We start from the raw sequence: 14615 nt of genomic DNA on the forward strand, positions 1-14615 counted from the left end.
CAAGTTGTCTCATATGGACACGAGTGTGTGTGTCAAGCTGATTTATTCCTGTGTGACTGTGCATGCCTGCTAAACACTCTCATACTCTCATGTGGCAGCTTAGTAGCATCAAAAAAGCCATCCTCGCTCCTCAGGAGGCCCCCCACCAGCACCCTACACCCAGTTACAGCATCTGCCCAAGGCAGATGCGTCGTGGACCGAAATTTGAACTTGAGCCACCACATCTCCCCTTGCCAGAGTCGGGGTGGGTCCAGTGCTCAGAGGCCCTCCCCCAGAGGGCTCCCGTGTGGGACAGCCTGTCACCATCCGGACAGCTTTTGCTACAGGAAATTGTTTCTAGGTTATCAGGCAGTCTAGCTATTTCTAAGTATCATCAGGTAAACGAATTTCCCATGCCAGTGCTCTCCAGGGCGTCCCGTTTGCGCCTTCCCGCCATTGTCCTTCACTGTGATCACCAGCTTCTGCATCTTTCCGTGCATGTCCCTGAGTCTTCGCTTTTTACTTTCGCCCACTCAGAGCTTACTTCTGTAACTGTTTTTATTGTGTTTTCTCTCTCCCCCTGCCACCTTTTATACTCCTTCTAGGCCAGAATGGACTCTCTGAATCGATCCTACACCTCACTTATGCCCCCTTTATCCCCACAACCTAAACTAGTCAACCCCTACACTGCCTCCCAGCCCTCGCCTCCTCTACCACCCCCACCCCCACCCCCTCCTCCTCCACCCCCTCCTCCGCCCCCACCTCCCCCTCCCCTGCCCAGCCAGTCTGCACCTTCTGGGGGCTCAGCAGCCACAATGTTTGTCAAGTACAGCACAATAACCAGGCTGCAGAACGCTTCTCAGCATTCAGGGCCCCTATTTAAACCTCCACCACCCTCAGTGATGCAGCCTCTGTCCACAACCTCACAGCCAGCAAAGCCTCAGGTCCCCGTGCCCCCCAATGGAGTGGTGCCCCCACCCCCTCCTCCACCCCCCGCCCCCACCCCTGGCTCAGCTATGGCCCAGCTAAAACCTGCACCTTGCACCCAGTCCCTTCCACAGTTCAGCCCCCCTCCTCCCCCACTGAAGATTCATCATGTTCAGCATGTTATTCAAGCAGCTCCTCCAACACCCCCACCCCCTCCTCCTGTCCCTCCCCAAGCCCCTCCCAAACCTCTTGTGACCATGCCACCAACCAGCACCAAAACTGTGCCTGCTGTTGGAACACAGGCTGTGCCACCTACACCTATTCCTCCAGTTCCCCCAGCAAAAAAGCAGCCGGCTTTTCCTCACATTCCACCTTCTCCCGCTGCTCCTCCTGGTCCAGTCCCTCCACCCACCTTACCTAAGCATCAGAGTTTCAGCGTCAAGCCACCTCCCTCTCCGCTGTCTCCAGTGCCCTCTGTAGTGAAGCAGATAGCCAGCCAGTTCCCCCCACCCCCAACCCCTCCTCCTGTGGAGTCGCAGCCCTTAAAGCCAGTCCCAGCAAGTATGGCCCCGCAGTCTCCTCCCGCTGTGAAAGCGAAACCCAAGTGGCAGCCCGGCTCCATCCCTGTCCCTTCTCCAGATTTCCCTCCCCCTCCTCCTGAAAGCAGCCTGGTGTTTCCTCCTCCTCCTCCTCCTCCTCCTCCTCCACCACCTGTCCCAGCCCCGCCACCACTGCCAGCCCCGCCACCACTGCCAGCCACTCCCACAGCTTCTCCTGCCCCTGATAGAAGTGGCTCTCCAGGCAAAAAGACTAGTAAGACGTCCAGCCCCGGGGGAAAGAAACCTCCCCCGACCCCACAGCGCAACTCCAGCATCAAGTCTAGCAGTTGTGCAGAGCACCCTGAGCCTAAGAGACCCTCGGTGGACAGCCTGGTCAGCAAGTTCGCGTCGCCAGCTGAACCCTCCGGGTCTCCAAACAAGGAGACCCCACCACCTCCTGCAGCGCCCCCCAAACCTGGGAAACTAAATCTTTCTGGAGTTAACCTTCCTGGAGTTCTCCAACAGGGGGGCGTGGCAGCAAAAGCATCTGTCCTGAGTGGGCGTGGAAAGGACTCCGTGGTAGAATTTCCTTCTCCTCCGTCAGACTCGGACTTTCCACCCCCTCCACCTGAAATAGAGCTTCCTCCGCCCCCCATAGAGATCCCAGCCGCGTTCTTGGGAAACCTTTCTCCGAAAGTGGCAGTTGTCAGTCCTCAACCGCAGCAGTGGTCCAGGACATCCATGAAGAAGGCCCCTCCGCCCACACGACCCAAACGGAATGACAGCACGCGCCTCACTCAAGCAGAAGCCTCTGAGCAGCCAGCCGCGCCCACAGTTGTGCCACAAGTGCCCACCTCTCCCAAGTCCGGCCTTAGTGTCCAGCCTGGATTCCTGGCAGACCTCAACAGGACACTGCAGCGGAAGTCCATCACGCGGCACGGCTCGCTCTCCTCCTCCCGCATGTCGAGAGCAGAGCCCACAGCCACCATGGATGATATGGCATTGCCCCCACCGCCCCCCGAACTGCTCTCTGATCGACAGAAAGCTGCTTACGGAGGCAGTCACATATCAGGCTACGCCACGTTGCGGAGAGGACCTCCCCCCGCGCCCCCTAAGAGAGACCAGAACACCAAGCTCTCGAGAGACTGGTAGCTACCATAGGACTTCAGTTTTGTGGTATCTGTAATGAGTTCTACAATCAGCTCACCTGATCACCCCTGAATTCAGGTGTTCAGAGCCTTCTGGTATGTTATTCAGGTAGTGTCCAGCTGTGTGTGTGTGTGTGTGTACACGTGTACACAGTTCTATTGTGTATATGTATATATTATACATGTGTGTGTGTATGTACATATATAGCTGGGAGTGATCGTTTATTCCTTATTTCTCCTAATCTGAACATGGATTCTGTGTATTTTGGGCAGAAGAGGCACAGAAGGGAGTGTGTGTCCTGTCCCTCATGATCCCTGTTATCTGTCATGTGGGTTGGACCAAAACAACGTCTGGTAACGTATTTAGAAGGTATTTTTACAAGTCTTCACATGCGGCCTCTCTGTGCATGTCGTGTGTTATATATTAAGGAGTAGATGTCTGGTGGCTGTTTCTCAGTTTGAGAAGACAGCCGGAATGTTTGGTGTTATCTGTAGGGCTTTTGTGTTTGTCTTACCCCAGTCGGCTGAAGTTAGAGCTGTTTGACACTTCATTACTATACATAAAGGAGCACTTTAATCAGGAAAGTCTCTCAGCTTCACGGAATGGATGAGCAGTGCGCTAGAGGGAGTTCCAGACACTGTCTGCACGCAGTTTTGTGTGTGAGGTAAACGCACGGCATAAACTAAACCATGCTAGCTGCAGTAGATGGCGCATTGCCACAGGTAAGCTCTTTGCCTACAATACGTGGACAATTTAGTACTATAACCTTGGGTAGTTCTTTTAATACTGCTGGAATCTTTCCGTGGGCTTTGTGAAGCTTCATCAACCTTGGCTTCACAGTCCTTGCTTTGACTTTAAGAGAATATCCAACACAATATCCTGGAATGTTTAGTCCCAGTATGTTTTGGGGTCACGGGTTACCTTCTGTTAAGTGTGTGCTTTAGGTAGATGTTGACCCTAGGTATCTAGACAGTTGCTATATCAAACATACCCATCCTGTTGTCTAATAAGGTGCATCAGTATGAAAAACAAAATCCACTTCTGAAATGTCTTCGTGTCTTCATCTCGAGAAGGTTGGGGTGATTTCAAAAACAAGCGGGCCCCTGTGCAGGTGTCATTAAGCAGGTTGCATGTGGACTGTAACATGTGACACAAACCATCTCCTTTCGGCGCAGGCCTGTCACGGAGGGGGAGAACACAGGAGGCTCTGGCACAGCAGCACCCTGGGGTCCTTGCTCGTTGCAGCCTGCTTGTGCAGCCCTGTCTGGGCTGCCTGGGGTTCTGTGGGCGTGGGGCAGTCCAAAGACAGTGAGTGGCAGCACGTATTGTGCACGTGCAGTTGGCATCACATGAAATCATCACGCTATTGGCACAGTTGCTCCACGCTGCAATTCGTATGCTTTTTTTTTCCTGTGAATTTTCCTTTATTACTGAAAAAAATGTGATGATAAACTGGCCATTAGGAATAAAATGCAATCTCAGAGCTGCTCTTAAACTAAACAAAACAAGCCATCCCAAGAATGATAAATGAGCACATCTTGTAATGGAAGTCCCTGCCTGTGGAGACTGAGGATTACCAGTGCAGGATGCAGACGTCTTTGACGCTGCCCCACAGGGGAAGATGTGAGGTGTGGGCCTGACACCCACGTAACCGACTCTCCAACAGCGTCACATCACGGAGAGGAGGCACATTGCTCAGTGTGCTCGTGCGGCTATAGAGCAGTAGGCACACACGTACCATTGAGCATTTTTGTAAAGCCTTGCTTCTTTAAAAGATACTTTTTGGATCTTTTCAATTGTTCACAAGGTTTGTGTGCATTGTTATGCTTATGAGGTAGCCTTTAACACATGGCATTATTCATTTAAGCACACGCAGCAATTTGTAAACATATAGGTACAGGTTGCCAAGCTCCAGTGTGAATTGTGAGTGAAGTGATAATCCCATAGTCTCTGCCTAGTTTTACATCCCAAGCATCGCCCTTATTTGTGAGGCGAAGAGTTGAGAATATGAATCCAGTGATACATTTGTCACTAGGGTTTTTTGTTGTGATGGTGGTCTCTTTTCACAACTTCATCTTTAAATCACCTACCCTCAGCCTTCCTTCACCCATGATTTGAACCCTAAGATACAGCCTGTTTTTTCAGTGTGGGCTTTCCTGGGACTTCTGGCTGTGTCCCTCCTGAGGACAGCCACCCTGGACTGGGGCTTCTGAAGGAGCAACACCCTTTAGAGCAACACTAGGGACAGCAAGAGGAGAGCTGGCTTCAAGGACCTCACATTTTAACCCAGTCCATTGGCTTATGTGACAAGTTGTTTTTGGAAAAGGCTGTTAATCAATTTTTATTTTATGTGTGAAACAACTAAATTTTTTTTAAAAGAATGATACTTTAAATTATACCTCCAGTGTTCGACTCCCTAGTAGGTTTTTGTTGGCATGTAGCTTTGTGGGGTTTGGGGAGACGGGTTTTTTTTTTGTTTTGCTTTGTTTTTGTTTTTGAGATTACTGTTGTTATTTCTGTAATTGTTCCTTCCCCTGGTATGTATGTTCATGTGAGCACCGACTGCCGGATGACACTAGCTCTGTGCCTTTTCCACTGCCTTGTGCTGCTGAGCAGCTCTAACTCAACCGAGCGTCTTCAAGTCGAAGCAAATCTGGACTGTTGACCTGGCTGTGCTGGACAGTGAACAGCGTGGCGGCACACATCCTGCTGTCCAGGGCAGTGCACACAGGTGCCTGTCAGAGCTAGTGACACCCTCATCCACGGACGATTTCTAAATTGGGTCACCCTGTGCCTAAAGGAAGTTTTGGCACCAACCGGGAAGGTCAGCAACAACTACATCAGGTTTATAGGTATATATTATATATAAACGTCAGGCTATTCTCTATTGAAATTTTATCAGCTTTGCTTTTACTACTTGAATAAATACATGCATTTTTTCCCTTAGTTACTGTAACTCTCACTTGGGAAAAGTAAATATCTTAAGGTTTTTACCTTAAATTTTTTAAATTTGAGACTTTTTAAAATGAGAAAGATTGTTGACTCCTGAAAGTTACAGGACACCATTTTCAGTAGAATATTTCAAACCAAGTAATGCAGACGTGGCGTTTTCCCGTCCTCTGAGATCAAGGTGCTCCGGCCACTGATGGCATCTTCTGCTAAGGGCTGTGAACTCTCTAAAAATCCCTTCCCCTGTAAGTTGAATTGCCACTGAAAAGAATGCTGAGTTTACCCAGAAAGTTTGAACAAAGTTAGGGGATTGTGAATGATTCTAGTAGAGTGACAACTCAGATCAAGGTTAATAGGAACTGTGCATCCAATTAAGAGTTTCAAAAGCTGCTCTTCTGCGAAAATATAGTTGTTAATAAGCTTGTCTCAAAAATGTCAAGTTGTAACTTAGCATGAGAAGAACTGTCAGGTAACGCTGTGGAGTGGTGTGACTGTCAGGTCCCCAGTGGACCCGTGTGTCACCTTCTCCCTCTGCTGCTAAAAGCAATTTTATGTTATTACAAACACAATGTAATTTTAAACAAAACCGTTTTCCTAGTTTCAGACATTACCAAATATTTTAATATGCCTGCAGAGCTAACAAATTATAACTGATGTAATCTCGCATATTTTATTCAAGCATAGACCAATTAAACGTAAATGACCCTGACTTGCTTTCAATGAAATAGGAATAATAATAATTTGGGTTTATACACTTGATATGAGGATTCTGTCTCTACTAAAAATCACTTTAGGTTGCAAATACCTTTTGGCACTTTGAGTTTTATTTTATATACTTTATATCATGTGTATAAAGCAGGATATCCCTAATCCTGCAGGAATGTATGACACTCATAAAGTTGAGATTTGATCCGCAGAGAGATGCAAGTAGAACAGAATAAAATACCCCACTGGCTTTTAAGATTTATTTTCCTTTAAAAAATCAAGAGAACAGCATTTTTACACCTTACCAGTCTGTCCCCCAAACTAAACAAGTGCTCTGTTATTGTTATACCCTTAGAAGGTCTATATTATGTGTAAAAGAAATCTGACATTTAGTTGTAAAGTAAACTTGCTAAATAAAAATCAGCCAACAATATACTTGATAAGCAATTGAAGGACAAAATCTCCAATTGGTTTGCTCTTTGCTTGTTGAAATAATAAACCATTTTGAGGAGGAAACAGGATCTGCTACAATCCCCAGTGCCTTGAACTCTTTTGGAGGAAGAGCATAAAAAAAAAGTCAAACAAGCAAACTTTGAGGTGCTAATGAAAAGAGAAGGAAGGTGAGTATTTCTAGTTTACGCAAAAATAGAAAAAGTGACTATCTCCCAAGAGATGGCTTCATCTACCTAAACGGGGACTGGCTGCTTTCTACCAAAGACATTGAGAGAAGCGAGTTGAGTCAGGGTAACAGTAAACACGACATAGTTAAAAGGATGGTGAAGTTCAGAAGTGAGATGCTGATCGCAGATGGCTGTTAACACCGAGCTCCACGTGTTGAAGCCTCAGCCTCCTCACAGGCAGAATATCCTTGCAGCACTCAAAGGGAAAAAAATCTCTGTATTTTGGGAATGTCCATTGTCTGTTAAATGTATTGTAACCTAATACCAAAAACTGCCATTTTCCATAATTGCCGTCTCCTATATTTTTTCTCTACTTGTAAATAATCTCTCCTAGAAAACATGCATTAACTGGAATGTTTCAAATGATTTTGCATAATTTTATTATCAGCCACTAGTGAACTTTTATAGAAATGTATATGTAAAACAAGATATCATTAGCTTGTGTTGAATGGTGTAAAAACATTGTTTACTATTTTAAAGGAAAATTGCACATTATATTTTATGGGGGTTGTTCCCCCTCTTCCCATTTCTTCAAAAAAAAATTGAGTCGATGCTCACACTGACATGTAGGCTGTGAGAGCTTTGCTATAAATACGTGAATAGATACAATGTAGGAATATACTTTTTTAAAGCATGAAAAAGAAGGCAAAAGGAACTGCATTATAAAGTACCCGATAGAGGACACTATTCAAACGATTGTGCACAGCTCGGTAAAGATGAAGTTACCATTTTTCTTTCACCGTTGTTTTCCTCTGCTTAAATGTACGCGCTCATTTCATTATGTGCCTTGCTCCCTGATTGTGCAAACCTATATATATATATAGATAGAGATATATGAGAGAGATCTATTCAGTACTACTGACGATGTTTTTTGTTCTACTGCTGGATTAAGTTATTTTACAAGTTACTCTTGCCAGTTACTGTCAGTGAACTATTGTAATGGCTTAGGACAGTAGTCATACAGTCAGTGTAAATTTGTTTCTCAGTTACATGTTTTCACTATGTCAGCTTACCCAATCCTTAATAAAAAAGAATAGATTTCATTTAAATATGGGGGTTTTACTTGACTGTTTGTGGACCAGCACCAGTAAAGAACCTGGTTTTGCTATTTATGTTGGGGTACCCCAAAACAGGTAAGCACTCCTTTTCATATTTAAAGAATTCCATGTATCTGGAGGAAGTGTTAAGAACTTCTTTTGCAAGTAAACCTAACTATTTACAATAGCTGTCTTGAAATTTCAGAGAGATGAAAACTGTCTTACGGCAACATTTAAAATATTTCAAATTCTCAAGACTTAAAAGGAGCTGCCTTGTTTAGAGCAACAGGGAAGGGTTCTCTTCCACACTTAAACTTACCACCTTAGAAAGAAAACAGGTTACTTGCATAAATATATTCAAAAGACACTTATACTTCATGGGATTTTATTTAGGTCAAGGTCTTAGTACACAGCAACAATTCCAAATACAATTTCAAAATTAAAAAGTGAATGCGCCCCCCACGCATGGAGGTGGTTGAATGGCACACACAAGACACATTCCTGGCAGCAGACCGCTCCCTCAGGTTTTCTTGCATGGTGTTTGCTTAGACCACCAGCCCTCACTCCTGGGAGCCAAAAAGTACAACTGGCTAGATGGCAAATTGTTTACGTTCTCTTTGTAAACCACTTTGTTGTTAAGGAGAAAGATACGTGGACACAAAATACGATAAAAACTTTATCATAGAAGTCTGAAGTTGCAAAATGTTTTTATTTTAATGTGAAAATAAGCTTTTTGGGTTTTGACTTTGGGGGGGGTGTTTTGTTTTTTTGTAAAAAAACAAAACAAAAACCTCAAGATACTTAGCAAGAATTATTATACACAAGCTAGGCCCTGTCGTTTCATTTGTCAGTTTTTTCTAAAGAACTGCGACTCCCAATGAGAAACAGGAACAAAGAGCAGCATAAAGGAAACTTAAGGTCATGAGTGTGACACCCCAGTGTAACAAAAGAAATGCTTTCTAAGGCTCACAAATAAGGCTGTTTGCTGTGCTCCTGCCAGTGCTGAAATGATGTTTCTGTCACATACACCTAATGGAAAAGAACATTCGTATTGTGGGGAGTTTTGGAAGGGTTAAAATGAAGATTTCCCTAATTGAGGTTGCACTTAGTATACTCCTTTAAACAAATTTGAATACTCCAGTGGTATTTATTGAAACATGGCATATCTTTTCAAGTATCTTCCTGAGGACATCAAGTATTAACAAATTTTAAAGAAACATACGGCACATTTAATTAAGACAATTGTAGAAAGAGTACCAAGTGGCACTGAATTATAAACTTAAAACCATTATTAGCTGTTACCTGAAATAAAACATCTACATCATCAGTAAAGTGAGATTGAACTAAAATCTCATCTAGCACTAAAATTCTATGATTCTAACTAAATCATGTGAGGGAACTCATCACCGTGACATCACTCGAGAGTTCCTGGCCAAAGTAACTGGAAAGTAATTCAGATCCCCATTCTTTCAAAGACCTGTTGTTTCCTCCATCAAATCCTTTTCAACGGGAAAGGTGACCTTGCTCTCCACTGAGCAGAAATAGTAAGAAAAATGAAAGAGCAGTTCCTAATGCAGAAGGGTCACCTACTAAAAGAAAATGAACACAAAAGGATAAAAGCAAACTACCGTCACTTGGACGTCTCCCAGAAAAGTAAATCATCTTCAATCAACCTAAGGCTGCCAAGGAGCAGCTACTTTACAGAAATCACTGAAGGTGAGTACAATTCTAATTGGGTAATAAACAGAAGCAGGACGGGGGAAAGGAGAGAGAAAACATCTCACCCAGTGAGTTCCAGGAACCCTGCAAAAGTACCAGACTGCTGTCAACCCTGACCTGCCCCTGAGGGAGATAGAAGCCAACAGCCAACAGGTGGAAAATACTGAGCCACAAAAGCTTCGTATTTCTAACACAGCAGGCTGGATCTCTCGAGTCTTGGTTTTGACAAGTTGACACTTTATAGTTTACTGCCTTGGCCATAAGGTCCATGGCAACAAATATGTTTTCATTCATACCACCATGGCCTTTCAAACAGTAACATAAAAAAAGGAACAACTCTTGAGTCACTCCTTTTTACATTTTATTTTTTAAAAGAAATAGGGAGTGAACAGCAAGTCAAAAAGACATTTCAGATGGAAAAGAAAAATCCCTCTCCCATTAGATTCTCTCTATCCTGATAATATGGTTGCTTGGTGGTCAGCACATTTTAAATTTAGATGACCTTTGCCACAATATTATGTAGCATGTAAGACTTCTACATTCATTTGGAATTCCTACTGCCCACCATTTCATCTGGTTTATAAAAAGATAAATGGGGAAACTTACACTAAAACAAGAAATACTACCCTCATAGGCTATTAGTAGCATGCAATCTATGAAATATTACATACATTAAAAGTCTCCAGTTACTGCAGGCCTGGCCCATCATTACATAGTATCCTTCCAAGACTATACAGAATTCAAAACTGTACAAAAATTTAAAGTATGTGGAAAATCCCACATGTATTTTTTAAAACAAAAAAACCCACACATTAGTACTAAATAATATAGGAAAAATCAGCTGACCCGTGGGTCCCCCGCTGCAGGTTTCCAACATGAAGGACGTCAGCAGTGTCTTCTGCACTCCACAGTCCAGTGGCCCGACAGGCAGCCGACCGCCACCGACTACTGCTGCACCGTCGTCTGCTGGCGGTGTGAGCTGTGGAACTATTTGTTGGATTCCAAACTCCCTCTGTCTTATTAAATCCACTAAGCTTTCTCAGCAAAAGGTATTTAAATAAATAATTGGAACATCTAATTTTAAATTTCCTAATTACTCCAACAGTAAGAGTTTAATCTATATACACATAGGCTAGGGCTGGGTCCATAATGAAGCTGAAGGTTCGGAGGACACTCAGGGCCTTTACTTTAAAGAACAGAACAATGGATGTTGAGGTGACACAAAAGCACAGAGGCAAAGGTAAAGTGTTGGGGAGACCTAAAGGCAAAATCACTGTGGGGGGGGGGGATGTATGCGCGCGCACGCTGGGTTGGGGAGGGCAGACTGCAACTTCACAACAAAGTCTTGATAAGGGAGCTCTATATCTGGGTTTCAGTTAAATAAATGGTGATGAAGTTTTGTGCTCAGATTCACAAGTAGAATATTAACTTCTGCCTTCATCAACTGAATTCCTTCACACACTGCTGCACACATTCATTTTTCATCAAGTTCCTCTATCTGCACTATCTCACGTTCAAGGCCTACATGTGAATTACAGTTGATCCTTGAACAACACAGGAATCAGGGGCACTGAGACCTGTGCAACTGAAATCCACCTAAAACTTAACTCTCCCAAACTCAACTATAGTCAATCCTCTGTATCCATGGAGGGTTGGTCCAGATCCAATACCTCAACCACCCCCACTGATACCAAAATCCCTGGATGCTCAAGTCTCTTATACAAAATGACATAAAACAATTCTGTATAGTTGAGCCTCCACATCTTTGGGTTCCCAACTGCAGATTGAAAAATACTGTTTTTAATTGTAACTGGTTGAATCTGCAGATGCAAAACCCAGAGGTATGGAGGGACTGTACTGATTGATTTAAAAGTCCACGTGTAAGTGGACCTGTGCAGTTCAAACCCGTGTTGTTCAAGGGTCAACTGTATAGGCAGCTATTGCTTCTCCCCTTTAACCCAGCACAGGGAAGTCACTTGACAGAGCTCTCTGCAGGCTAAGTCACTGGGACAGCGCTGGGCCTCACCATGAGCTAGTTCATCACCAGGTTCACCTGCTGAGCAGCAAAGCCCTCCTGGATTTTTTTCCAGTATTTCTTATACTGATTACAGAAATGATTAAAGCCATCAACCTACCAGCTGCACTGAAATTGAAGCTATAATGGGGCAGATTAAAAAATACTGTTTCTTTCAAAGTTGTATCAGTTTTTAATCTATGTAATTGGATAAGTATTTGGCCTTATCCCACTATTCTTAGTCTGAGAAACCAGGTTCGAATTCTTACTAAGGGAAGCTACTTCAAAAGCCAACCACAAAAATCAGGAGAGTATTTACCTTTTCTAGAGTTAAGTGAGTAAACAACTCAGCAGCAGCTAACTGGCCATTAATAACATTCCAAGATTACAGTAGCAAGCCTTTTATACCCAGTGACTATCAAGAAACGAAAATAACTATTTCCCCAAAAAGAACATTTTCTAAATAGTGAAAGTAAAGAGATAGTTGGTCTGACTTTCAAAATCCTATTCCTCAAACCAGCACCTGAAGCAAGGATTTAGGATGCCTACCGGGCAGCACATTTTTACAGTTGAACCTCTTCCAGAATGTTAAGAACCCTCGTGTCTAGCTTCACACGCCTACTTCAGCACATGAACCAGGCTTCCGAGCCTCAATCATCTGGGTGCACTGGCCATTAGTGGCAATGCAGTCTCATGCAACAGCAGCACGTTAAACTGAAACTGGCAATTCAGCCACCCTCAGAAATGTTTGGAGACTCATTTCATCATAATCCACAAACTGAGAAACATGAAGGGATGCAAATCAGTTCAGCATTAACTCTGATGCACCCAAGTGCTGAGAGAATGCAAATTTACAGTGTTAAAGAGGAAATGAGCCACCTGAAACAACTACAAATGGTTAAGTATGGTATTCAAATACCGGTTCCCTCCTCACAGAAGTGGAAGAAAGTGCAGGGGATGCAGTAGCCACAGGGCTGGCCAACCCTTTAGCACAGGCACTGAAGAACATCCAATGCAATGCTGGGTTCTGCAGGAGGAGAAATCCCACAGGTGTACAGTATTCCTGAGAAAGATCCCAGATTTTTGTTCTGAATCAGTCTTAACCTGATTTGTTTTACAAAGTTTTGCTGTTATACCTCCCACATATTCAGAAATGGTCACTTTATTTCAATCCAGACAGCTTAGCATAGTACAAATGATGACAGAAAAATTCACTTGTTCACACTCAGCTTGCTTTGTTGTTTTAATACTGGGGGATAAACGGAGTAAAAAAAAAACATAAGTAGTTTTTATCATTTGTATCCTTCATTCACTTCACTGGAGGGGAATCCCAGGGCCTTGTGGTAATCTGGGAAGTCCTGACTATTTCTGTGAGGGAAACAGCCCTGCCGAGCTTTATTCGGAGTAATGCATGATAGACTCAACATAGTTCCCAGGAAAGAGCCCAGTCACTCCATTCATAACCCCCTCATACCAACCATCGTCGTTCTTCTTGATGACATAAATGATGGCTCCTTCCTGAAAAGACAGCTCATCTTCCTTGTCTTTTGTATAATCATAAATTGCCACAACTAGAGGGGGGAAAAATAGGATGTGAAAAGAGTAACATTCCAACAAAGACAGAACCAAAAGAATATCTATCCTTTCCAAAATTCTGTAGCAATTCAAATACAGTGACTTTCTAAGCATAGACCAAAAAAAATATTTTCCTAGTACCCAGTCTTATACAATGGGACTCCATCTTCTTGGGGAGGTTAGGTTCCAAACCACATCAATGGCAAAGAAAACTTGCAGTCAAATTACCCTTGAACAGCCTGTGGGAAAATACCTCATGGAAGGGAGACAGGACCCCAGAACTGGGAAAGACAACTGTTTAGGGGAACTTGCATTGAAGTGCTGTGTAAAAACACGTATCTTTAAACGTTAGAACGATACTAGTGCACTGAGGCCCACTATGAGAAGTGAGAGAGTGAGATGGGCCAAAGGAACAGCAAGCAGGTTACATCTCTTCGCTTTCTGGAGCCCCCATGTCCAGTCACTGAGTAGGATAATGGTAAGTATTCTCTTTTTTTAATGTTTTATTTACTTTTTAGAGAGAGGGGAAGGGAGGGAGAAACACTGCCCCCACCTGGGGACCTGGCCTATAACCTAGGTATGTGCCTTGACCAGGAATCAAACTGGTGACGTTCTGGTTCGCAGGGCAGCACTCAACCCATTAGTTATCAGCCCTGAGCCACACCAGTCAGGGCTGAATTCCCACAAGTTTTATGTGCAAATGATGGGAGTCCACTAAATGTAGTCTTTCAAAATACATGCTGTATTATGCTACCAATTTAACATATCCCCATAATAGGCTAAAAGTGTTATGAAAACCAAGATGCCCATAAGGTCTCCTGAGATTTTTATTGCTTAAATAATCTGGTAACTGGGGCCTTTCAAAGCTATCTGGGACAATCTCTGGTTCCTAGGTATTACATCTACCTTAACAGTTAACTTGGCATAGCCTGTAGTTTGCTCAAATCCACTTGAAGATTTACCTTTCTTCACAAAAAGATCTTATGTATTCTTATCACTTTGAATTTCACTCCATAACAATCTCCAACTAACCCATTATTCTGAGAAGCCTATACTGAATGTTAATGTCTCATGCAACTTTAATTCTCGTATTAACAAGTAAGAAACAATTTACAGTAGGAATTTTTTAATGCAGTGCAACTTGCCCCAGTTAACATCTGTTTCTGGTCTGCTTTAGTAAATTAAATGGCTTTCTTAAACTCTGAATATCTGCTGTTATAGCAACCTGTAAATACTTCAGAGGAGCCTAGGAAGAGTTTAGTGTGTATTTCTCCAAGTACAACCAAACCCCTAAACATAAATATATAACTAAAATGACAAACAAGTTCAAGAATAAATGTAA

At 43.5% G+C, this 14615-nt stretch overlaps 2 protein-coding genes across 32 annotated transcripts in view; one reads left to right on the forward strand and one right to left on the reverse strand.

Annotated features, from left to right (window-relative positions):
• Window positions 1-7977, forward strand: part of RAPH1 (Ras association (RalGDS/AF-6) and pleckstrin homology domains 1) — an 84792-nt gene extending 76815 nt beyond the window's left edge. For all 5 annotated transcript variants that reach the window (XM_037043532.1, XM_037043530.1, XM_037043533.1 and 2 more), the window contains one exon: window positions 585-7977. In XM_037043532.1, the coding sequence (XP_036899427.1) occupies window positions 585-2597 (2013 nt within the window). In that variant the 3' untranslated portion in view covers window positions 2598-7977. The remainder of the gene's footprint in view (window positions 1-584) is intronic.
• Window positions 7978-8321: 344 nt separating this feature from the next.
• ABI2 (abl interactor 2) overlaps window positions 8322-14615 on the reverse strand; it is a 99182-nt gene continuing 92888 nt past the window's right edge. For all 27 annotated transcript variants that reach the window (XM_037043543.1, XM_037043542.1, XM_037043552.1 and 24 more), the window contains one exon: window positions 8322-13269. In XM_037043543.1, coding sequence (XP_036899438.1) covers window positions 13094-13269 — 176 coding nt within the window. In that variant the 3' untranslated portion in view covers window positions 8322-13093. The remainder of the gene's footprint in view (window positions 13270-14615) is intronic.

Source organism: Sturnira hondurensis, unplaced genomic scaffold, assembly GCF_014824575.4.
Source record: "Sturnira hondurensis isolate 20B ecotype Veracruz unplaced genomic scaffold, ASM1482457v3 Scaffold0004136, whole genome shotgun sequence".
NCBI classification, from domain to species: domain Eukaryota; kingdom Metazoa; phylum Chordata; class Mammalia; order Chiroptera; family Phyllostomidae; genus Sturnira; species Sturnira hondurensis.